The sequence below is a fragment of the Danio rerio genome, chromosome 15 (genome assembly GCF_049306965.1).
Source record: "Danio rerio strain Tuebingen ecotype United States chromosome 15, GRCz12tu, whole genome shotgun sequence".
Lineage (NCBI taxonomy): Eukaryota > Metazoa > Chordata > Actinopteri > Cypriniformes > Danionidae > Danio > Danio rerio.
The window spans coordinates 27,567,058-27,593,592 of NC_133190.1; the positions used below are offsets into that span (position 1 = coordinate 27,567,058).

At 35.0% G+C, this 26,535-nt stretch overlaps 2 protein-coding genes across 3 annotated transcripts in view; both read right to left on the reverse strand.

The window, feature by feature from the left end:
• Positions 1-1,047: 1,047 nt before the first annotated feature.
• Positions 1,048-4,602, reverse strand: rflnb (refilin B). The gene is given in 3 exon segments (NM_001386285.1): positions 1,048-2,722; positions 2,845-2,924; positions 3,968-4,602. Coding segments are annotated over 3 exon segments (585 nt in total). The 5' UTR covers positions 4,157-4,602; the 3' UTR covers positions 1,048-2,406.
• A 705-nt stretch (positions 4,603-5,307) lies between these two features.
• vps53 (VPS53 subunit of GARP complex) overlaps positions 5,308-26,535 on the reverse strand; it is a 53,180-nt gene continuing 31,952 nt past the window's right edge. The window contains exons 12-22 of one of the 2 annotated variants that reach the window (XM_005157580.6): positions 26,230-26,328; positions 23,996-24,090; positions 21,507-21,749; positions 19,450-19,597; positions 15,735-15,817; positions 15,553-15,631; positions 13,567-13,715; positions 13,401-13,470; positions 13,188-13,325; positions 7,237-7,341; positions 5,308-6,707 (exon numbers count right to left, since the gene is read on the reverse strand). In XM_005157580.6, the coding sequence (XP_005157637.2) occupies positions 6,534-6,707; positions 7,237-7,341; positions 13,188-13,325; positions 13,401-13,470; positions 13,567-13,715; positions 15,553-15,631; positions 15,735-15,817; positions 19,450-19,597; positions 21,507-21,749; positions 23,996-24,090; positions 26,230-26,328 (1,383 nt within the window). In that variant the 3' untranslated portion in view covers positions 5,308-6,533. 2 annotated transcript variants of the gene reach the window in all.

A 26,535-nucleotide genomic window follows, 5' to 3' on the forward strand; every position in this document is an offset into this window, starting at 1 on the left:
GCGGGTATCTTTATAAAAGCCTAATTTTACATTAACAAATGATCTATAATGAAATATAATGTCCATTCTCAGGTATGACACTTCAGTGTAAAACAGCAGATGAACACCTGAGCATCTCTGTGCAGTCCAAGGAAAGAATGAGAACAAGAAGAAGGATGAAGAAAAGGCCAAAGACATCCATGATGAGTGAGTCTCAGGAGAGCCTGAGGTGGGCAGCGGAGCTGTCAGACCCTGTGAAAGAGGAAAAGAGGATCGAGCTTTATAAAACCAACAGAAGGAAGCGCTATCAGGCCACTCGAGAAGGTCTTTTGAAGAATTTGGTATCTAGCAACAACCAGTAAAGTCTTCTTTTGTTTATGAAACCTAAAAACGCTCCTGTAATACTGACTCACTCCTCTAGAGGGCACTCGAGAACAGACAATGAAAAGATCTTATTCACAAGTTGTAGTTTGGTTTTGTTTAGTAGCATGATGCTAAAACCACAACAAAAATCCAAAGTAACTGACTAAGGTTACTAGATTACGTAATTACGTACATTTTTGTATTCCTATAATCTGATTACGTACTTTTTATGGATATTATTTACACTGTGCCAGTAAATTAGCCTATTAAAAATATTCTTCCCAAGTCTCTTTTATCATTTAAAAACAATACAAAATATCTTACAGCTACATACAGTTTAATTGAATATTTACAAGTAATGACCATGCTATGTCTTCCATGCTTCTACTTATGGATGGAAAAGGCCAATTTGACAAAATAAAATAACAAATTATGCAGGGACTTTCAACCTTTGACTTAAAACAAATGAGTTAGACTAGAAGTAATCTAAAAGTAATCCAAATGATAAAAATGTTACTTATAAATGAATTATCTAGATTACTAACTGCTATAAATGTATTTGATTTGGATACTCTTTGCCCCACCAACTTCAGCTCCATTATTACAAATATATCCAGTCCAATAAAACTGACTAAAAAGTCATTTGTAATCAGAGACTACAAGTTTGCAAGTAATCCACCCATCACTAAGAAAAATGCACATATGTAACTTTTAAAAAAATGAATTTATTATTTCATTTTAAGTCAATATCCACCTCATCATACACGATAAAAGAATCAGTTAAAAGAATTAAAACAGGCTTTAAAACCAGCACATTTGAGTCACTCACTCAGTCAATAACTGTGCACAGAATTAAAAAGAATTAAAAAAGATTATAAAATAAATAGATAAAACATTTTTAAACTGAAGAGCTGTTATTTACATTATAATTTACTTCAAAAACTGGTCCACAGATGCTTCAGTCTGCAGCATCAATTCATTTCTATGGTGATCCCACTTCTAATGTCTTCCTTCATAAGTGACAATACTGAAATTGACTTAAGACAAAAGAGAGCTGTGGAGTCAAGAAGAAGATGGATAACGGCACAAGTGTGATTACAGTAGTAAAATATGCAGAACAGGTTAGTTTCTGATGAAGTTAAAGCTTCGGCCTAAATATATGACATACCCCTTGTGCAAAAACACCCTAAAATACTCTGGTTCTTAAAAAAAAAAAAAAAAACATTCTCAAAGACCTAATGAACTTTTCCCTCAGTGAGATCTGAACCCGTTAAATACATGTGAACATGATATGTATAGAAGCTTCAACTTTGTAACTTAATCCTAAAAGGCACCTATTTTATGGCAGGGCAAATCAGTTTGTACATCCAGTATTTCTCTATGGCCAACTACGCTTTCTAGAGAACCATCAAATCTAAGCCTTTAAAACCATGACCGTTCACTATCAGATCTCTGAAACCTGAATCTCACTAAATCAACCACATTTCTACATACAATTAAAAACCATTGTTGCACACCATCACCGAGAGCTGATGGAGAAAACCATTCAAGTCTCTAAATACTGCTCTTAAAGGGATAGTTCACCCAAAAATGATCATTTACTCACACTCAGTTGGTTCTAAACCTTTATGAATGTCTTTATTCTGTTGAACACAAAACACGATATTTTGCACTAAGATTAATAGTATAGTAGCCACACTAACATTAAAAGAAGCTAAAAGCACGATGAATGTCAATGGCTGCTGCTTTCCAACATACTTCTAAATATCTGTCTTTATGATCAACTTTAGAAAGAAACTCTGGTTTAAAACATGAATAAATAATGAGGACTTACATTTTTGTGTGTGAACCATCCCTTTAAGCAGACACCGTTGCTTACTCTCCTCCAGTCTAAAACAAACTCACTAAAACTAACCCGTCTGTCAAGCCCTTTCCAACTGGCAACAATTTCAGTCAGAGTTTCCCTTTTTTTCCCCTCTTGGGACTCGGTGAATGCAGGCGGTGGTTTATAATTGGTACATATGGGTGTAATGTCAGGCACAGATGCCCCTGTGTGTGTGTGTTTCAAAAAGCAGCCCTGCAATCAGAAGCCTGCAGCTCTACCGCAGAGAAGAAGCGCTTGGTCAGCTTGTGCCCGTCATAATTGAGCTGGGTGGTGTAGAAGGTCCGGGTGTGTTTGGGATAGACTATGGTGGTGCTCTGATAGCGCTGCACCCGCTGACGGGGCCCGAACTCCAGCTGGGTCTTATAATGTCTCCACGTGCTCTGAGGAAGAGCCAGCACTGTCTGACTGCACATCTCCAGACCCAAACCCCTGGGCTGCAGGGTCACGTCCTGGATGAAGTGCCGATCTGAATCATAACGCACAGACGACGTGTATCTGTAACAACACATGTAACAAGTTAATGCTGCATCTGAACTGCACCTGCCTGGAGCAAATTGGCCAAATCCCAAAAATCGTCCGATGCAGTTACAAAGTAAAAAATAAATAAATAAACTCACCTTATTTCTTTTAGTGGTAGAGAGTCAAGTTCAATTCCTTCTCCATAGGACAATGCATGCAAGTGCCTATTATTAGGAACCTGTAATGAATAAATTAGCATGTGGTTTTGGTTTAATATTGACTTGAGTCAAGCAAAATATGTGACTAGAGTGATGAGTTTATATTTACAATAGATTCTAATGAACAAACAGATTCAGTAAACAAACTATATTAATTAAAAATAAATAAAATAAATAATGCAAACAAACACCACAAAACAATAAACAAAAACAAAAAATAAATAAACAAAAACAAACAAATAAATAAACAAACAAACAAAAATTAAGCAGATAAATAAACAAATAATAAACAAAAATAAATAAATAAACAAAAAATATAAATAAACAAATAAAAAATGCATAAACAAAAAATAAAAAATATATATACAATGATCAAAAAATTATAAATAAACATATTCACACACACATGAATTAGATTTGTTATTATTGTTTTGGTTTAATTAAGTTTTATGCACTATTTAAACATGTATATAATCAGTGCATGAAACTGAACTAAAGGTATAGAAAATCCCAAATTATTTAACCTAAATAGTCATATAAAATGATTATATAAAAATAAAATAAATAATAATAAAATAAAAATAACTAAAATTAATGCATGCACAAAATCAATTTTAAATATATACAATTACAAAAGTAGCCTAGGTTTGATAAAAGTGATTATCTGTTATTAAAAACAAACTTATTTAAAAACAGCTAATATGAACTAAATATAAGGCTATTTTTCTCTATTTATTTATGTGCTTTCTTTATTTTATATATATATATATATATATATATATATATATATATATATATATATATATATATATATATATATATATATATATATATACACAAGGTTTGCCCTTATCATTTTTAAATCGGTATTTATTACTTAAATATCCAATAAATAGCCTAAATATTAGCATCTATTTCACTCAGCATCACAATTGAAATAAAATTCTGAACAAATAAGCGTATAAATACAATGACATTTAATATTTTTAATGTTACTAGGGTTGTTTATGTTTATAACTATAGTTTTTGTATAGGCTACATAGTATGAATAAAGCATTCGTACCGTAGCTGTCCCTCTGCTCTCGTCCTCGGTAACCAGGGTTCCAGCCCCTGCGCCCTGCAGTAACCAGACGCTCGGGCTCGGACTAGGGGGCAGACCGGAGTCCGGACTGTCCAGCGGCCGGTCAGCTTTGAAGTTCATATCCAGCGGATCGTCGTCAGACACATTCCGCAAGTTCAGTCTTCCCACCATTGCTTTTAAAGTTGCTCAACACTTGCTCAAGCAGGGTCTACAAGCTCTCTTAATGCAGTCAAATTGAATTACGTGTAGAATAGTCTCTCCCCTTTCAATCCCGCTGGAAACCCGGTCTAACCAGTGATCCGAGCGGCTTGTGTAAAGTAAACCAGCTGTGAGATGCCGTGAACGATCGTCGGTAATCCGTCTCGTGGCTCTGGCTCAGCGCTCCCGTTACTCCGAGACTTTGAATCGCAGATCAGAAGAAGCTGCGAATGTGTTTGTTGTTGCCAAGTTCAAATGGCTTGGTAAGACGTGTGAGCAGAATGGAAAGTTCCCCGACGCTTTCAGTCAGGGGGTCATCATCCTCTCATCGCCAGGGAAGGAAGGGGACGCGAGTTTATCCTCTTGTCAGCCTGCCTGCATTCAAAGCAGTCCGCACTCAAAGACGCTCATTGTTTTACAAGCGCCCGCGAGAAGGAGACGCCTTTAAAACTGATTCCGACTGCTGATTGGAGTGACAATTAGAGAACCAGGAGACCCTCCCTCTAGACACACGCCAACTGCACCTAAAGCCTGAAACACGGTAAATAGAACACATCGATGACGAGAAAAAAAATAAAACCTCAATTCCGTTAACTCTTACAGCCACCACTATATATGTTTATTCATGTTCTTCATTTTTTGCTTTATTCACCATTCTTCTATCATCCATCCGTCCATCTCTATTAGTTTTTACGTTCTATCTTCATCCTTTTTGTTTATTCAGCATTCTTCTATCCATCCATCCATATTCTTCCATTATCCTTTGATTCATTCACCATTCTTCCATCCATCCATTTATTAATGTTCTTCCTTCATCCTTTGGTTTATTCACAATTCTTTCATCCATCTATCCATCCATCCATTCACCTTCTTCCTTCATTCTTTGGTTTATTCACCATTATTCTATACATGTATCAATCAGCCATTCATCCATCATTCCATCCATCCCTGTCTATCTATCTATTCATTTGCTAATTTGTTGGTCATTATATCATCCATCTATTCATTCCTCCATCCACCCATCCATCTGTTTGATTGTCTGTCCATCCACCATCAATTTAGCCTTCAGCCATTCATGCATCCATCCATCCACCAATCCATATAAAATGACAAAAACAAGTTGGTCAAAGCCCATAGTCAACAGATTTTTACTGAGCAGAATGTATCTCAGCAGTTATTCTTAAAAAGCTGTCGTCATATTCACAGAAGGCAGGAATGTTTTGATTAGAAGCCGTCAACAGTATAAACCAGAGCAGAAATCATTGCAAACAATATTGCAATAAACTCACATACATCACAGTAGCCACTCCAGCACTTAAATCATACATTCATTGCACAAATCTAGCTTTGATATGCACTGCGGTTGAGCTCTTTTAACAAGTCCAAAGCCATATACAGAGAAGAAACCATCCTAAAGAAGAGTGCGATAATAGATTAAATGATCCAAATTACAGTAAATCCATTCCACGGTTCATTTAATGACCTGTGAAAAAGGACTATAAAATAAGTTATGTCAAAACGATGAACACAAACAAATACTTCTTTACACAAGTGAACAGCAGATGACGCAAATGCAAATTATAGATCCGCAGCATGAACACTAATATTTCTGCGTTCCGATAATCTCCCATGAACTTCAGTTATTGTTCGCAAAGAAAATATCTCTATCGTGGGAAGCATGAGGGGTGGATATTTCTTCCTTACAACTCCTGCAGGAACAAAACATCTACAGTGTGAGTGTTTCTTTCTTTTCGCCTCAACCTGGGAAAACATTTTAAAAGCCAAAACAACTGGTTTGTCGTTTCAGCAGGACATCTCAAGCTCCTTTGTTTTGGAGTGTCTGAAATATGCTACCCAACAGGCCCAAGCTCCACACAGCCGTTTACTGTTATAGTGAGGGGACAATTAGAAAAACTTTGGCTTTAAATCATTTTGATGTTGGAAATCCCAAGCCAGAACATTTTGTGCCAGAATAGCAGCAGGTTACTTTTCTAGGCCACATTGCCCATTGCATAAATCAGAAAAATGTGCAAAGTAAATGACACTGTGGGTATTAGTGTTGTAAAGTGGAGCAAGAAAAAAAGGGGGGTGATGGCAAAATGACTCATTCATGCCAGTAATGTGTTGAGGTTCAGGAAAGGACTTGAATCATAAGGCTTATAGTAAAGCAAGTCATGAAAGCCTCAAAACCATGATTTGTAAAAGAACATAAATACATACAGAGGACACAGCAGTAGTATTTACACTCCATTTTCAGCAGGATAAAACTGGAGTGGCGACATGTTTTCAGGCCATGCTGATAATGGAGATTAGTGTGCACTAATAAAAGTGCTCACATTAATGAACTGAGTTATTGAATCCTCTTTTTGATGAGCTTCTCTAGTTTGCGGATGCGGGAGGACTCTTGTTCTGGAGTGGGTGCGCTGAAGGACAGTGATGGGCCTCCATCCGGTCCTGACGGTGGAGTCGGCAGCCGCTGTCTGAAGAGCTCCAGCATGGTGCTCTGCTCACTTCGTTTCAGACCCTGCAGGTTAGGAGGGGAGAGAGGTGTAAAGTTTATAAAACTGAGCATCGATGAGTTTGCTCTTTGGTGTTTGGACATTCAGCAGTGAAAATTAAACCACACTGAACTGAACTAAACTGAACTTCAACTCTGAAAACTGGATTGACACACTGTAAATCTACTATGATCTTCTATGTTAAGCTGCTTTGACACAATCTACATTGTACAAGTGCTGGAAAAATAAATAAAGGGAGCTGTCAGATTTCATCTAAAACATCTTAATTTGTGTTCTGGAAATGACTTGAGGTCTTGGTGGATTAAAACCGCGAGGGTGTGTAATTAATTAAAATTTTTTTTTAAAAGTTTGGGGTGAACTAACCATTTAAAATGATTCAGAATATTTGAATGACATATATATATATATATATATATATATATATATATATAAAAACACATTTTAATGATCTGTAAAGATTGTATTAAAATTGTGGTTCTGTGGCTACTCTGTTCTACAGATCTCATGAAACAGATGAAGCGCAGCCTTACTTACCTTCATATCTAGAATCTTCTGGAAGGTTTCAGGATTGCTGTCGGCAAGCAGTTTAATGTAGTTGTCCACAAACACCACAGATGGCTCGTGAGGGGCCATGACCACCTGAGAGGTGAAGACAAACAAGTGAGCTAAATTACAGCCGTACTCCCCAAACTCTCACCAAAAAAACATTTCCACATGAGACCTACTCGACGAGCAAGAGGCAACATAATAATACGCGGAGCTGAAAGATAAAGAGCTAAACAAAGAGCAAAAAAAACTTGAAGAGTGTATTTAAGACGCTCTTTTACCAGCGTAATTACTCTACGCTTGAATGGAGTTGAATTAGCCTCACCGGTAATTTTTTGTAGGGTATAATGGGAGTCTAAATAGAGCAGTAAAAGAAGGTTAAATGGGGTACAGGCCTGCACTGCAAATCTGATTCTTGCAATTCGTGTGGGAGGATTAGAAAAAAAAAAAAAATTGGCTATCTTGCGACTATTTAGATTTGTAACAGAGCAGACGAACACATGGCTGACAGACACAACTAGGGGGGAAAGTATCTTAATCATCTTCCCGTGCAACATTTCCCTTTCTACAATGCCCATTATTCCTTCTTTTCTTTTGACTCTCAGCACCTGAAACCAGGAAATGAAGATAAGGGTCAAAACAAAGCGTGACACAGAACGTCTTGAATTCTGAACGTTCCTTCCTTTCCCCAGAGAGATTTACTTCGCGAGCGTCATGGAGGCAGGCCAAGGAAAAGCCTTGAAGAGGCTTGTTGTAGTTACCTCGTAAATGAGAAGGAAAGAATAGAGAAAACGTGAGGTGGGGGGAGAGAAAGTCTGCCTTTCCGTTCATTTCCAAAAAAGAGCCACAATGGGGGGTTTAGTGGTGAGAACGGCATTTAAAAAAAAGAAGAAAAAGGAGAAGAGTGTGGAAAACAGCCACGTCTCACAGGCAGCAGCACGCTTGGCTCACTCTTCCTCTTTCGGCTTCACATCTCTCTGAGGTTTAGGCCCGAGGATGGGCAGGAACTCGTCCCCGGCCAAGGAAAGAGAGAAAAACTGAAGACATCTTTAACAGATTACTCTCCACGTTTACCCTGTAATGAGCGTCATGTGGACAGCCAAGCCACCACCAGCAATGAAGCTCCTATTTCAGCCATAAACTGCTGAACGGGTGTCGAGCTTCACTCGTTCAATTCAACAGCGATTAAGAAAGAGCAATGACAAAGCCAGACTGAGGAGGCAGATGATTGTGCTGTTGTGTCATGAAGAGCAAGAATAAATGCGTAGCAGTGGAGGCCCTTGATGCTGAGGAACATATTGAAGAATGAACGGCTCTTCCAAGAACCACAGAGCAAAATATGCTGATGAAGATGGAAGTAATTACCTGAGAGGCACCTGGGGCCCAACAAAGCCAATCGTTAAATGCCAACCAGATTTTAAAGACCCACCGTATGCAAGTTAAGATCAAGGCTGGGTTTCTTTTAGTTTCATGTGCAGACATTCAAATGGTGCAGTGGTCATCAAAAGTGATTCAGTGAGATGACTTGTTTGCATTAACCAATGTTTTTTTTCCTCTTGCTAAATTTCAATCCAACAATTATAATGATGGGTGTTTGCAGGTAAAATTGAAGTCAAAATTAGCATTAAAATGATTAGAATGAAAATTTCACAGGAGGTTTTAATAAATCACTTGTCATTTCTTCACGTCTTTCCCTTGACAATAGTACATCCTATGCTTAGAGTTAATTTTAAGAGACTAGTGTTCAACATAAAGTGCATTTTAAAAGCTTAACTCGGTTTATAAAATCTGTTTAACATTACTTGTTGAAATTTCACAGGAGGACTAATCATTTAACTGTACACTACCTGACAAGTATCTTGTCGCCTATCCAAGTTTTTGGAACATAATTTCTAGTTGATCATTTGTTATCTGAAGTGGCTAATATGAAAGGCAAAGGCCTCTAGATTACGCCTATTTTACCTAAATAAAATATGATCATGTCTTGATTTTTAATTATTTAATTAGAACAGTAAGGTCTGACTTTTGATAAGACAAAAGTCTTGTGACTTAAATGTCTCAACAGTGACTCAAATAACTTATTAATAAAGTCATATGAAATGACAAAGAAAGCGCTCTAGAAGGACTCCCAGAGTTCAAGATTTTTGGATTCCTCTTCAATGCCTCCTCCTTTATCTTACCCCAGACATGCTCAATAATGTTTATTTCTGGTGACTGGGCTGGCCAATCCTGGAGCACCTTGACCTTCTTTGCTTTCAGGAACTTTGATGTGTAGGCTCATGTATTTGTGATAATTGGGATGCAGTTCAACATGATTCATCGCAAAAATCTACCTTCTGACACTTACAAATGATCAACTAGAAGTAAAGTTATTTTTTGTTGCATATACAACTGAGATCGACAACAAGACTCATATATTATCATATATTGTTTAATTAAATTTCAGGTATGCTCAATGTACATCCTTATGTAGACATGAAAAATTTTTTTAAAATACTTTTGCCTTAAGACCTTAAAAGTGTGGCCCGTGTGTTTTTGGTTTTAGTAGATAATCTCTGCATGACCTTGTACAATTAGAGCTAAACCCAGAATGAACATTAGATGGATTAAAGTTGAATTCCAGGCAGTTAAAAGACCAGGAGCAGGAAGGCCCCGGAGAGCCCAATAAAAGCGTGTGGAGCATGTGTAGGGCTGGAGACAGGGGTCATTGAGAAGAGGGTGGATGTGGAGATCAGGGCAGAAGGATTAACTGAGGCACACGCCATCCTCTACTCGTACAACCACAACATCTGACTACATGTACCGGTGAGGTCAGAATTATTAGTCCTCCTGAATTATTAGCCCCCTGTATATTTTTTCCTAATTTATGTTTAACGTAAAGAAGATTTTTTCCAACGCATTTCTAAACATCACAGTTTTGATAACTAATTTCTAATAAAAGATTTCTTTTATCTTTACTATGATGATAGTACATAATATTTTACTGGATTTTTTTTAAGATACTAGTGTTCAGCTTAAAGTGCAATTCAAAGGTTTAGTTAGGCAAGTCGGGTTAATTAGGCAAATCATTGCATAACAGTTTTTTGTTCTGTAGACAATAAAAAAAATATTGCTTAAAGGGGGCTAATAATTTTGACCTTAAAATGTTCTTTGAAAAATTAAAAACTGCTTTTATTCTGGCCTAAATAAAGCAAACAAGACTTTCTCCAAAACAAAAAATTTAGGCAATACTTAAACATAATTTAGGAAACATTTGAAAAAAGAAGAAAAAAAAAAATCACAAGAGGGCTAATAATTTTCCAACTTCAACTGTGTACTTTTGCCTTTTTTGTACACATATTCTAACATTCTAAATTCATCAGGACTCGAGGATCAATTATGAAAACTAAAGCATACAAATGGGTAGGAATCATGCCGCTCTGGAAACTGAAATATAACATCTAATTAGTGATGCACAGTTGTGTGATCAGTAGTAAAAATCTCTGATGGCCAAAGGACACTCTTGTGCAGGAACACCAAACACCCACAAAGAAACAACCCAGAAAATACCCATGTTTACAGAAGGAAATATTTTCTGCATTATAAACAGAAGTTAAATGTTTTTATTAGCTATGTTTCCCTTAAAAGTTGAATTTATGCAAATGCTGAGTATTTGTCATGGACAACTTGTCAGTAAAGCACAGTTGTGTGATCAGCAGTAAAATATTGCTGAAGGCCAAAGGGCACTCTTGTGCAGGAACACCCACAAAGGAACAACCCAGGAAATAGCTATGTTTCCATCCAAAGATGCAAATTAAAATTATGCACAAAACTGGAATAATCACATTAAAGATTTGTGAATAATGCAGCATTTCCATCCAGTGAGTCAAAGGAGAACAAAATCGTCACTTCCTGATAAACCGGAGGATATTATAAAACAAACTTGTCTTTTTTTAGGCAAGTTTATTAATATAGCACATTTCATACATGGTGGTAATTCGAAGTGCTTTACTTAAACAGGAATAAAAGTATAATAAAATAAAAACAAATAATAAAAGTGATTAAAACAGATTTTAAAATGTGTTAATAACAGGTTTTAAGGGAATGAAAAAAAAGGAAAGCCATAATAGTGCGATCTGTCAAACGTAACACATTTTAATACTAAATGACTTGCCCCTCAGAAGACAATGCCGACACAATGAATGCGTGGTGGCGTCTGAAGGCATGAGACGCTCTTTGGAAGCGCAGAAGTTCAACACAATTCTTTAGGTAGTAATACTAAACCCCTGTAATGACAGACTTTGCTTAAGGCATTGAACAACCAAAATAACTTTTCAGATGTTTTACAATGAGGTCGGCACTGCTGATTTGTCCATTAAGGCTGTACATGGCACCTATTTTTATCATCACATGATCTCTTTTAACAAAATAACATTACATTTTTAATGCGCATATTTTAGGCATTTATTTGGTAAAAGTATTTTCATGGTTATGTTGTTTTTAGGCACATTTTCAAATTTTATGCGCATCTTTTTATGTTATTGATCCAAAATGTGCATGAAGATAGGTAGATGGAAACAAAGCTATTTATTTAGCGTGACTAATAATCACATGACTATGAAGTATAGGATTTATATAAGGATTTCTTTTTTGACTGAATTTATGAAGTGAGTGGACTAAAACATGTTATTATATGTGGTAATTTCACATGCAGCATTTACTACTCGGTGAACTACGGCTCTGTAAAGCAAGTGTAAACAGCTTTCATTATCACAGATTGATTATCTCAATGTCATTATAGTCTGATTAAATCGATTTCCATGTAAAGGTGCGGTCACTCTTGTGAAATTTCAGCTAAATTTTGAACACAAAAAGGCCCATTATAGTAGTGTTGAGATGTATAAAAAGCAATCCCTTTCAATCCGAACAGCTTTTCTGTTGATGAGAGAAATCTCAAGCAAGATATTTATTTCAACCACGTCAAAATTGTGTTCTCACAAATTCATCCAATAATAAATGGATTTTTTTTCTTTTGAAATTTTATAATAATAATTAATAATAATTCCTTACATTAATATAGCGTTTTTCTGGACACTTAAAGCACTTTACACATTTTTGGGGGGAATCTCCTCATCCACCACCAGTGAGCAGCATCCACCTGGATGACACGACGGCAGCCATTTTGCGCCAGAACGCACACTGCACACCAGCTGACTGGTAAAGAGGAGACAGAGTGATGAAGGCAATTATGATATGGGGATGGTTAACAGAGCATGAAGGACAGAGGCCAGTGGGCAAATTTTGGCCAGGATGCCGGGGTTAAACCCCAATTCTTTTTCGAAGGACATCCTGGGATTTTTCATGACCACAGAGAGTCAGGACCTCAGATTAACGTCTCATCCAAAAGACGGCGCTCACTGAGCAGTAAAGAGTCCCCTTCACTATACTGGGGCGTTAGGACTCACACAGACCACAGGTTGTGTGCCTCCTGCGGGCCTCACTAACACCACTTCCGGCAGCAAGCTAGCTTTCCCATGTGGTCTCCCATCCAGGGACTGACCGGGTGCAGCCCTGCTTAGTTTCAGAGGGTGACCACGGGGGAGTTGCAGAGATCTAGCAGCCAGCAACGGGGACTGGCACACTGACCACATTTTAAGAAGGCACCGGAAAAGATGACAACCCCATGTCTGTTTTTAATCTACATGTAAATATGAGTTGAGCTTTATGAACGAGGAATATTAAACTGTGGGAAAGCCAAGGTATGTGAGCACTTCCTGTCTCTCTGAGAGAACTCATTAAAGCAGACATGCTCAGCTTAGTAAATAACTCCAACTGAGCGCTGCACCATGCAGAGCTTTATGAGCAGCTGATCATTAAAGACCTTCCTGTATTGAGCTTCTCCTCAGGGGGGCTTGTTTCTCAAATTTTTTAAGGTCTACAAATGCGTGCAGGGTTCCCACCTTGAGAATCATCTCAGCCCGAGTCATTCCTTTCACCACTATTTTGGTGTAGCTGGCAGGAGCTTTTCGGACCACCTGAGAGCCAATAGAAGGGAGGTCTAGAAGAACCGTCTTCAGCGAATGAGTGTCTAGGAGTAGCTATACAGGAGAAAGAAAATAAGCATTTTTGTTTTGAACTTAAAAACTAAACACAGTATCTGAAACTCCACCCACCTGCTCGGCTCCAACCATACTGATTGGCTTACACCTGAAGAGGTGATTGATGAACTTTGGAATGAAGGAGCTTGGGATAAAAGTAAAAGAGTCAGTGTGAATTTAGTAACCACTGTGTTATGAAAGAGTCTTGTTGCAATGATGAATGAGCAGCTGCAGTACTGACTTGGTGAATTTAATGCAGAACTGGGTGAAGTATTTGCGGGTGGAGGCCAGGTTGTCTCTGATGATGGGCACGTTCTGTTTGATGTGCATGATTACAGAGGTCACATATGGGCTTTGGTCACCCACATGTTCCACGCTCTGCCACGGCATCTGTACAAACACACAAATTTAACTTCATGGTTTACATAAATTATCTAAAATGCACTCTGAAAGGGTGTTGTTATTGTTCTTAATTAAAATTTAAAATATCAAAATAAACCTGAATTACCCAGGAATCAAAAATAATAATAATAGAAATGTTACCTTGGTAACTAAGTATTAAATTTACTATTACAATACAACTTTGTGATAAGGGTTCATTGGTCAATGTAATTGTTATAATTACATAAGTGACCATAATAACCGGCACTAATACATTGTTATAATCAAATAATCATTAGTTAATGCACCAAGAACTAATGTAAACAAGCAACTAACAAAAGTATTTTGACAAAGAGCTCCGGCTGGCATTTCTGTGTGGAGTTTGCTTGTTCTCCCTGTGTTCTTGTAGATTTCCTCCGTGTGCTCTGATTCGCCCACAGTCCAAAGACATGTGCTGTAGGTTAATTAGGTAAGCTAAATTGTCCGTAATATATGAGTGTATGTCCTGGTCCTCCAGGTTGGAGGTTGAGCGTTGGGCTAACAACCCACCTCATAAAAACTAGATGTTATGAAACACCAATATGGTGTGGCTAAATATCAACTTATCAACTTTATATTAGTTAATGCATTTCCTAAAGTCAACAAATGAGATTTTATTTGTTTTATTTGTAGCAGGAATAACAATGAAGAAATAGAAACATTAAAAAATGTTTTTACTCAAAAGAGAAAAATCACGAAACAAAATTAAAAAATGAAAGCCAAATACTAATAATAATAACAGCATAACACTATAAAACATGTAGATCAGAATATATTATAATATTGCAAATTGTAATGAATACAAAAATAACAGTGATCTTTAACAATCAAAAACAGCTGACATGAACCTATATTTAAGTTCCGGCAAAATCAGATTTAAAAGTTAAACTATTTTCATGTTATGGTTAATAATGGCCAAATATAGGGCTTATATTAAAATCATAAACTTTTTAATGCCAATAGTATAAAATAAATGATACTAAATAAACAATTCTTCCTAACAAAAAAATAGGGGATAACCTATTTATGGTGCTCAGCATATAGAAGTACACCCCCCACAAATCTCACATTTAAATGAATTTTTTCTATAGGTAGAGATACAATATTATATTTGTGCATTTACATAAGTTTATTCAGTACTGAAGCCAAATCTGGAGCTAATCTAACAAAATAACTTACAATTATGGATCAAAAATTAGAAGTCCAAATCTATATGTTAAAATATTAAATAACATTTTCAAAAATAGCAAAAATCAAGAGAAACAAAAAATATGAAAAATTTTGTTGAAATGTTGTAGTTTTTTTTAATGTATTTTATGTAAATATTTTGCATGAATTTAAATGTATTATCTTTCCATTTCTCAAGATGTTCTGTAACGAATATTATTTTAATAAATATATCTGTTTAATAAATATGTTTTGATCAAATGCACCATTATATATTACTCATATTCACTGAGAAATGGAAAATATATATGCATTTTTAAAATGGGGTGTACTCCTATATGCTGAGCACTGTATTTAAATGCTAGCTGATAGCATAAATGACTGATGACCAACAAATGGCTGATATTAAAACTGTACACAGTTTTAGATAATACTTTGTCATGAAATATTTAAATATGTAATATTTAATATAAAAAAAAAACACTTTGAGATGTTAAAAACTACATGTAGAATTACACAAAGCATTAAAGCTATAAAAGCAATCATAATTACAGTCAATGGGAAAAATATGAGAAATCAACTAATATGACAAATGAAGGAAAAAATAAATATCATCTCATAACCGATAACAGTAAGGTACCTTGCTCATAGCAGTGAGGGCTGGATCACATGCAGCATCCAGATCCTGAACCAAGAGCTGAATACTGTTTGAAATAACCCTGCCAAATAGAGAGATTCATGGGGAAGTAATTCATCTCCTTACTAAACAAACACATTAGTTGTTCAGCGTTGAAGGTCAAGTCAGTGTGACTGGTTATTTACGTGCTAAATGTGTCCATCTCCCCAGAAAGGTTGATTCTCTCCATTAAAGACTTGTCCACCTTCTCCTTGAGCTTCTCCTCCAGCTGTGGACACCATACAGAACATCAGCATCATTGAAAAACTCATACATCTATGACACATATACATATATATATACACATATATTTATTATGTGTACTAAAATTATTAGCCCCCTGTGATTTTTTTTTTCTTTTTCAAATATTTCCTAAATGATGTTTAACAGAGCAAGGAATTTTTCACAGTATTTACTAGAATATTTTTTCTTCAGCAAAAAAAGTCTTATTGGTTTCATTTTGGCTAGAATGAAAGCAGCTTTTAATTTTTTAAGCCATTTTAAGGTCAATATTATTAGCCCTTTTAAGCAATTTTTTTTTCCGATTGTCCACAGAACAAATGAAATGACTCGCCTAGACATATGCCAACAAATTAGAAAACATGAAGGTTATAAGAACGGTTTCCCACTAATAACCCATCCCGATTTCCCACCAGGCCTTAGAGCTGGGCTGGAAGACGATGAAGTGATGAATGTACTAGAGTAGTGGGTGATGTTATTTAGGATGATACGATTCTCACATTCCAACAAATTAAGAACAAGTTTAGGATTCCTAATGTGGACTTTTAAAATTATCTACAGGTTCGAAATTTTATTTTGACAAAATATAGAGATTACCCAGGAGGATTTGGTATTTCCCCAGTTAAATCACTTCTGGCCATTGATAGGTCGAATATTTAACGCGGCATGTTTATAATACACTTTGTAATATTAAAACTAATAACCGTGACTCACTTAAGTGTAAATGGGAAGCTGATCTGGGTAGTGTAATTGATAATGACTCCTGTCTGGATTTATGTAGCAACCCTCTTTAGGCTATGTTCACACTGCAGGCAAATGTGGCCCGAATCTGATTTTTTCCTTCTCATGTGACTCAAGTAATGACAGTGTGAACAGCCCAAACTGCATGGAATCTGATCTCTACACTTAAATTTTGTGCCACTTTCATATCTAGTCTTAAATCAGACACAGATCTGATGTTTTGCAATGCGACAGCAGTGTGAATGGTTATGTAGGATTTCATGTGATTTTTACATAATCTTTGAGCAACATGCGTCATCATTCTGTCCTGCAAACACCATCTATTCCTCAGCCGTATAGTAGAATGACACACAGGACAACTACTGTACCACAGATAGTCGGTTGTTCATGTTGAAAAAGATTTTGAAGGCCAAACTGTTGCTTGTTAACTAATCTGGTTAACGATTGAGGCACGGGTTGATCACGAAGTCGAAGAGTGTCGTGGGTGTAGTAGTGGGGGATTCGTGAAAGGGAGCGGAAACTTTCTCTTTGTGAGAAAAAAGGGCAGGTGCTTGAGCACCCAAACCCCCCTTCTGGACGTGTTTGCTGTTTATAATCAAGTAAAATTAAATAACTGCAAACAGACATAAACCAACTCTGCCTTCACAGTTCAGTCTACAGCTGCTCATTAACCCTTGATGAGTTCACTACACACCGGTGGTCAGAGCGCCACGCACCGCGGTTGTCATAAATCACAAGTGATCAGTGTTTTTAATCACAAGAGACTTATTTTAGGTTTAAAATGCCGAAATACACATAAGTAGTAACAGAACAACCCTTTACAGTTGGTTGTCACCATGCACCACGGTTGTCTGTGAAAAGTGTAATAATTATATAAGCATGATCTGACAATGTACTTCATACAGTATTCACATTATGTGCATAATTAGACATTTTGTGCTCTCCGTAAGTGTACTTTTGCGCATGTGGGTCAGTTTAGGAACAGGATCTGTTCACACTGCAAATCTGATATTGGCCACATTTATAAGAGTAGTGTAAACAGCCATGCAAAAAAATCAGATTTAAGCACTAGGCCTTGCAGTGTGAACGTAGCCTTACTGTTGAAGCCTCAAATTCTGTTTGGAAAAGGCAATTAAAAATTTTACACAGACTTTATTACGCCTGAGGTAAGACATAAAATGAATCCAGGTCTGTCTGAGCTGTGTGTCAAATGTAAATCGGACATTGGATCTTTCTATCATTGTATGCGGAGTTGTCCTCTTAAACAGCATTTCTGGGACTTGATTAGACTGCAGCTTAATGCCATCTTTAAATGTACATTTCGATTGGGAGCAAAGGCTTGCTTTAAATCAAGCCCAGTTTAAATCAATGGCTGCTTGCAGTCTGCAACATAATCCCTTGAGGCTTCCTCCACAGCTATGAATAACAAACCTTTTCTATTTTATCAGACCTGCGACCCTTTCTTTGGTTCTCTAGAAACCTCTAAGTTTCTAAGACTAAAACTTGTCTGTTAGAGTCAGTCAGGACAAAAGAAATGTAATATGCCTTTTTGTAATATAATTTTGTATTTTATGTCATTATTTTATTATTATTATTTGTTTATTTTATTACAATTTAATTGTATTTATTTATTCATTATTAGCAAAAGTTCATTACACCTAAATATTGGGAAAACAAAAGAGTTATGTCTGGGGAGTTAAACAAGAAGAGTAGATACTGGACTCTTTAAACCAGTCACCATAAACGGACAAATAGTAGAGCAGGTTTCAAATTTCAAGTATTTAGGCACAATTATTGACAATAAATTGAATTTTAATAGTAATGTAGAGGCGGTTTATAAGAAAGCAAGTCAGCGCCTCTATCTCCTCTGCAAACTGAGAAGTTTTAATGTTAGTACACAGACTTTAAACTTGGCATATAGATCACTTATAGAGAGTGTTCTCACATATAATATTGTTTCATGGTTTGGTAACACAACACTTAAACAGAAAAAGAAATTAGCGCAAATTATAAATTAGGCAAATAAGATAACTGGTCACAAACAGCATTCATTGCAGATTTTATTTGACTCTTTTATGGAAAAAAGAGCAGTTGTGAATTTTAAAGATAATACACATCCCCTTCACTCAGCATTTAAATTGCTACCATCAGGACGCAGGTTTAGAATTCCTAAAGCACGAAGAAATGCCTATAAAAAGTCATTTATCCCAATGGCAGTTGTTGTTCTAAACCGGATCAATGTTTGTAGTGAATGAGGTGGTTACCAAGTATGATTTGCAGTATTGTGTATGGGGCTAATCTGGTTTTTAAACTTTTAACTTATGTTGTTGTGTTGATAAGTGTTATTGTGTCGTTGTTGTATGTTTGTAATTGTTGTCCTAAATCCAGTGTTGAAGAAAAATTTCCTTTCTGTGTCAAGCAGAACGGACAATAAAGTTTAAACTAAAAAAAAAAAAACTATTATTATTATTATTGTTGTTGTTATTATTATTACAATCTTTCAGGTCAGGATTCAAATGACGTATAACAGTTATTACTTTATTACTAATGTTTTAGCACTAAAATGGTCAATAAAAATTTATTTAAAAAATAAATTGATTAACTAATTCACTAAAAAATTACAAATTAACCTAGTTAAGCCTTTAAATTGTACTTCAAGCTTAATACCAGTATCCTAAAAATATGTAGTAACTTATTATGTACTGTCATCATTGCAATGATAAAAGAAGTTTTTAGAAATTTGTTATTAAAGTTTTTATGTTTAGAAATGTGTATAAAAAATCTTATTTTCCATTAAACAGAAATTGGGGGGAAAATAAACAGGGGGGCTAACAATTCAGGAGGGCTAACAAGACTTCAACTGGTTGTGTGCTGGCTGACCTGTAGTGTGGTAGCCAGACAGTATTCAGCCGTGCTGAGGATACTACAAATCAGACACAGCTCTTCCACGGTGAACTTGGCTACTTCTGATCCCTCTTTTTCCTTCAACAGGCTGCTGATGGTCAGACCACCACTATTGGTGCTGGTCCTGCATGCAAACACGAACAAATATGGTTACCAAAGCAGCCCAAGTCAAGCCTGCGGCCCTCCCCACTGAAAGAAACACAAGAAAGACTGCATGGAAACCACAAGGCAGCTTCTCCAAAACAAAGATCCTTTTTGAAACTCCCAAAGACAATACGGGGTAAACCACACAAGGCAGGCGGGTGGGGATTTTTCTTCTTTTGAAGAAACCCCACAAACGCGACCACACAGAAACAAGCACTCGCTCTGCTCTGCGGCATCACCACTGCATTAACACCATGAATAAAAGCCTCAGCGACTGGGAGGATCAAAATCAAAACATTCAAAATCAGCGAGACCATCACTTGTTCGTCATCTTATCTTATTTCATGTCCATGAGATCAACAATATCTTGCCAAAGCCTATCTGAAGGGATTAAATGTCAAAGTTTTTTTTTAAACTTATCTCCAACCATTATTCTATAATATATGTTACCGAGTGTCTTTATAGAACACAATCATTATTTTTTATTCATTTATGTTTCATTATTATATTATTTTATTTTATATATTTTATATTATAATGCTGACTCTTTTACTATTAGCTTCTATGGCACCAGTATTAAATATTATATTACATTATATTGTATTTCATTACATTTTATTATATTATATTACATTACATTACATTACATTATATTATATTTCATTACATTACATTATATTATATTATATTATATTATATTATATATTTCATTACATTAGATTACATTATATTATATTATATTATATTACATTATATTACATTACATTACATTATATTATATTTCATTACATTACATTATATTATATTATATTATATTATATTATATTATATTATATTATATTATATTATATATTTCATTACATTAGATTACATTATATTATATTATATTATATTACATTATATTACATTATATTACATTATATTACATTATATTATAATATATTATATTATATATTTCATTACATTACATTACATTACATTATATTATATTATATTACATTATATTACAAAACATTACATTACATTACATTAAATTACATTACATCATATCATATCATATCATATTATATTGTATTATATTCTATTATATTACATAACATTACATTACGTTACATTACATTATATTTCATTTCATTTCATTTCATTACATTACATTATATCATAATCATATCATATCATATCATATCATATCATATTATATTATATTATATTATATTATATTCATTTTATTTTCGGCTTAGTCCCTTTATTAATCTGTGGTCAGATGCCCTTCCAGCCACAACCCATCACAAAACAACCATACACACTCATTCACACACATACACTACGGACAACTTCACCAACCCAATTCACCTATACCGCATGTCTTTGGACTTGTGGGGGAAACCAGAGCACCTGGAGGAAACCCACGCGAACGCGGGGAGAACAAGCAAACTCACACAAAAATGCCAACTGACCCAGCCAAACCAGCAACTTTCTTGCTGTGAGGCGACAGCACTGTCTACTGTGCCACCGCATGGCCCTTATATTATATTATATTATATTACATTACATTACATTACATTACATTAAATTATATTATATTATATTATATTATATTATATTATATTATATTATATTATATTATATTAAAAAATCTTTTTTTTTTTACTTTAAACTTTTTAATTTTATTGATTTTTGCTTGGTCTGGTTTGATCATGTGCTCTACTTAATCATCATGTGACTCGTTAAATTAAGATGGCTCCCAGTTCTAACACTGTTAGCTTGGCATTGCTGATGGTCAAGATGTAATCAAAACTTTGCCTTTTTTCCAGTAAATACCAAAACGAAAATCAAAATAACCCATAACAAATAGAAAAGACAAAAAAAAGTTAGTTTGCTGGACTCACTTGGGTAGGTTTCCGGAGAGGATCTTCCAGGCGTACTCGCGCAGATACTTCTGGAAGATGGTGGTCAGAGCAATCATGGGTTCTCCGGTGCTCAGTTGAGAGCACTGCACCATACACTTCTTGTAGTACACAAAGAGATCAGCACAGCTGGGCAGCACAGCACCACCCTCATCTGTACCTGATTTAGGGGGACCCTGCGCCCGGAAGTCAGCAACAAAACGGTCAATCAGCTCTCCAAGATTTCTAAGACAGAGAACAAAAGTGAAAGAATTTAAATTGAGCCCATATGAAAACTGCTAAAATGTTCACATTTTATGCTTCTAAAATATGTGATGATGAATACGTAACCAAATACAATCGTGTATATTTTTGCATCTTAATTTAATAAATGTGTATATTTGTAATCGTTTATTTTATTATTAAAGATAAAATGTACCAGAAAGTTCTAGATCAGGGGTGCCCAAACTTTTTTGTATGAAGGGCCAATACCAAACATCAATCATCATCAATCATTGAAATTAATCAAAATCTGATAAATTTACACCATTTAATTGAAAGTTATTTTCAGCTGGCTTTTAACAATAAAATAATCAAAGGATTACATTTCATTTGAATTGACAATCTCAAATGGATCCCTATCATTCTTCCTCTCTTCTCAGATGGGATGACGGACAAAGTTAAAGATTACCATGGCCCACGGGCCCTAGTTTGGGCATCTCTGTTCGAGATGTTTTGAATGTATTTGGAATTGATTACCAACACTAAACTAAAAGGTAATTTTTCGCAAGGTTTTTTTGTAGGCCATTCATTCTGATGGAACCTTTGGGTTTGGTGAAATCAACTAAGCATGCACACATAATTATATAAATGTTTGAGCGTTTTTTGTTTTGAAGGGGCACCAATCTGAGATATGATCTGTTTATGATTGGAAACATACTATGTAATTTTGGGGGAAAAAATATATGCATGTATTTGCAAGGTCTAACTTTTTTTTGAAAAGGAGTATAGCCTGTTGTTTGCATGGAAAAGCTATAAATCCAAAAAAGAAAAAGTTGGAACAACTTAATGGATGCTTTGTGTCTGATTGAGGAGAAACAAACTAACATCACAAGGGGAACAAATATAATTTAAGGTTTGTATTGGAAAAATAAAAAAAATAATATACAATGAACAATATAAAACAAAATAATAAACATACAATTAAATATTTAAGTTGGAACCTTCGGTAACATTCTGATTTGGACACTGTTTTGTCAAAAAATACAAGTAAAATATAAAACATACATATATAAAAAAAAATAGCAACTGGTTTTATATTTGTAATAATTGGAATTCTTTCAAAATAAAAACAGCTATTAGCACAAATATCTGCTTATGCTGTACTTAACTTGCTTTGAACAGCATTGTATTGGAATTCAGTAAACAGGCCACCGCTCTCAGCATTTATTATATGATATGATATTATTTTATATTATATAATGCTGAATCTTTTATTATTAGTTTATATGTCACCAATATTATATTATATTAATGTAAGGTGTTTCTAATAACACACTGTTACAAGGTGAAGCAACATAGGTCTATTATTTGAACTGTGTACAACCAAAGAATTAAATGTCAAACTTTTTCAAACTTTTTTTTTATTATTTAAAACTCCAACTATCATTCCCCACTGCGATGTATATTACATAATGTCTTTACTGTACACAATCATTATTTTTTATCCATTTATGTTTAAATATAATATAATATAATATAATATAATATAATATAATATAATATAATATAATATAATATAATATAATATAATATAATATAATATAATATAATATAATATAATATAATATAATATAATATAATACAATACAATACAATACAATACAATATAATATAATATAATATAATATAATATAATATAATTTTATTTCATATCATATCATTTCATAATATAAAAAATGGCTATTAGCACAAATATCTGCTTATGCTGTATTTAACTTGCTTTAAACAGCATTGTATTCTAGGTCAGTAAACAGGCCATCTCTCTCAGCACTAAGTAATCAGATAGATGTGAACCCCGAGAGAAGAATGTGGTCACTCTCATGCCAGACAGGTCAGTGTGAACTGCTATAATGCAAGCCATTGTTAACAGAAAGGTCATTTTGCTTTAGGCAGTGCCAGTGGAGTGTTCATAGGCCAGAGAAAAGCCTCCACAACAAGCCCTTTTCTTGGAAGCCTTGTGGGTGAGAGAGAGGGTAAGCCGGAAAGAGCGGTAGAGACTGTGAACATGAAAGAAATCTGTTTTTAGGTTGTATCCTGCATTTGTGGTTAATAGTTAACACGGAAAGCATTTTTACTTAACTGCCTAGATTGGGGAAGCCTGAGAGAGAGGGGTGGGGGTCCTTATATGACCCTGAAATAAAAGAGTTTCTTCCTTCCTGTGTGAATTATCTGACATGGCTGTGCACAACATTACAGCAGATTTCACTCACTTATCCTGCGACTCGATGTAAACGTAGAGGTGAGGCTCAAAACACTTGGACACAATGCCGTGGAAAGGGTTGTCTGGAGCCTTGGGCTTCTTTGGCTGTGAACAGAAAAATACATGATTTTTTAAGTTATTTTTGTACTAATACTACATAAAAATGGCTAATGTTACTTTAATTTCAAAAAGGTTTGTCTTGGTTTTAGCTTAACAAAAAGGTCACACATTATTTTGATGGTCCTCTTTTGATATGTATTTGATTTCAAGTAGATTTGCAACTACATTTCAACTTACTCTGACTCGAGTATAAGTAGAGGATAAGGCCTTGTTGTAAAAAGATGTTTTTTATTAGTAAAAGCAGTTTTTATTTGACATTGTATTTAGTGTCATCTATTTGTAATTTGGTTAAGAAAAAACTAAATTTTAGTTGCAAACAGAGCACAAGCTAATGTGTAGTTAAGAAGTTATGTCTAATATTGTAGTGGACAGTGTGTCGACATATAGCACAACTGTCCTGCAGTCATACCGAATTTGAGTCCGTACTTGCAGACTATTCTCAATCCCACCCCAGGCTGTCATAATAAAGGAAAAATGGCAAAACAAATAAATAAAGAATGTTAAGTTGAAATCCTGTTTATCACTTTTACAGGGGAAAACGTTAACATCCAGTTGATTTTTTATTTTATTTGCTTCATTAAAATTAAAATTCAATTATTTCTTAGCCACTTATTTTAAATAATGTGTTAAAACAAGCAAACTCTATTTATACAGTAAACATGTGTTTTTTATTAGCATAACTTTTCTTTAAAAAAAATAAATGTTTTAAAAATTATAATAAACTAAATGCACAACATACTGTACATTAATGTATAAATACACAGAGAACTTTTAAAGAAATGTTATTGTAAGGATGTAAGGAAGATAAATAAACCATATTGGTAAATAGAGTTAATCCTTTTTATTTTTGGACCACGGACCAAGGAAAATTAAGACTAATTTAAAAGTATGTAAAGCCTACAAAACCATATTTCAGTGAATTTAGGACTAAAATTTAGTTCTTGAAACTTAAGACTTAAGACCCCACAAACATCCTGGTTTACACTTGGTGTTAAGATGTTTCAGTCCAATCCCAGAGGGACAACACTCCCACAAATATGATGTAGATTGTGGCAAAAACAAGAGGGAAGGACATCTTAACACAAGTGTCATAAATCCATTTGATCCATTGTTAATACCAAGTTGAAACGGCAACGCATCTCAGTGGATCACTGACATAACTGTTGATACCATATGAAAGGCCAAAGGTGCCATTCACACAAATAAATTTTTGTTTTAAAATAACATTTTTGATTTAAAACCACTGGCGTTTTATTGTGTTTAGGAAATATGGGTCTTGAGAATTTTCAAAACACTCCATTTTCGCAGCTCTGTAACAAAACATACATTTTAAAAGAAAGAATGCACTAGCGTAAACAGCACCTAAAGCTAACCTAATAGCAGATATCAAGCAGATATACCAACAACATGCACAAGCACAAATTTTTTTTTGCCATTATGAAAACAAAGATTTGAGTCCGACTATTTTCAGTTGTACTTTGTCAGTGCATCACTCACAAAACTTTCCACACACACACGAGTGCTTTTTTTTTAACTGTGCTCTCACACTAATTTGTCTGTTTAGTAAATCCATCCGTAACGCTTTAAAGACTGGTCATTGACATGTTGTTGCAATGTTACTTATAGTTCACAAACTGTCTAAATCGGACCATTAAAATAACATTAATAAAGATAATACCCAAGACATGAACTACAGCGGCACCAGCATGCCGGGGAAAGTGGAAGGAAATTAGGTTGCAAAACAGCACATTGATAACAGTGAACTTTTGAGGAACCCAAATCATCAGATTCATTCTTACAACACCTGATACCGAGAACATCATTGCCAATTTGAAGATAAAAGGAAAGAAGAGTGCAATAAATAAATGATCCGAGCCAAAGTCAAGCTGTTATATTAAAATACATCACAAAAAGGAGCCTTGAATGTTTTGATAATACGTCAATTAGAGAGAATTCGCTGCTGATCCGGGCCAGAGTTCAGATGAAAGTCAAATCGAATGCCATTAGAATAAAATGCAAATTGTATGTTGGAATTGTACCAAATGCAGTGTAAACTACTATCAGAAGACAGCAGGAGCACAAATGTAGTCATGAAAAAGCACAAATACAGATAAGCGGCCTCACTCTGTCCAAATCGTCATCCTTTTCTGATACGTTGTCCTCTCCAGACTCATCTTCCAGAAAGGGGTTTGTTGGTTCTAAAGGAGTCTCTGGCTTTTTCTGCTGAGAGAGCAAAAAAAAAAGGAGCAACACACATAAGAGCCAGATTACACAAAGCACAAAAGGCCGAAAATTAAGTCTCTGCAAGTGCTAAATGAGAGTAATAATCAGCATCGCGACTATATATGTAGTGTTTTTTATTATTTTTTTTAGGGGTTTTTAACCTTTAATGGATAGAATAGTGCAGAGAATGGACAGGAAATAGTTGGG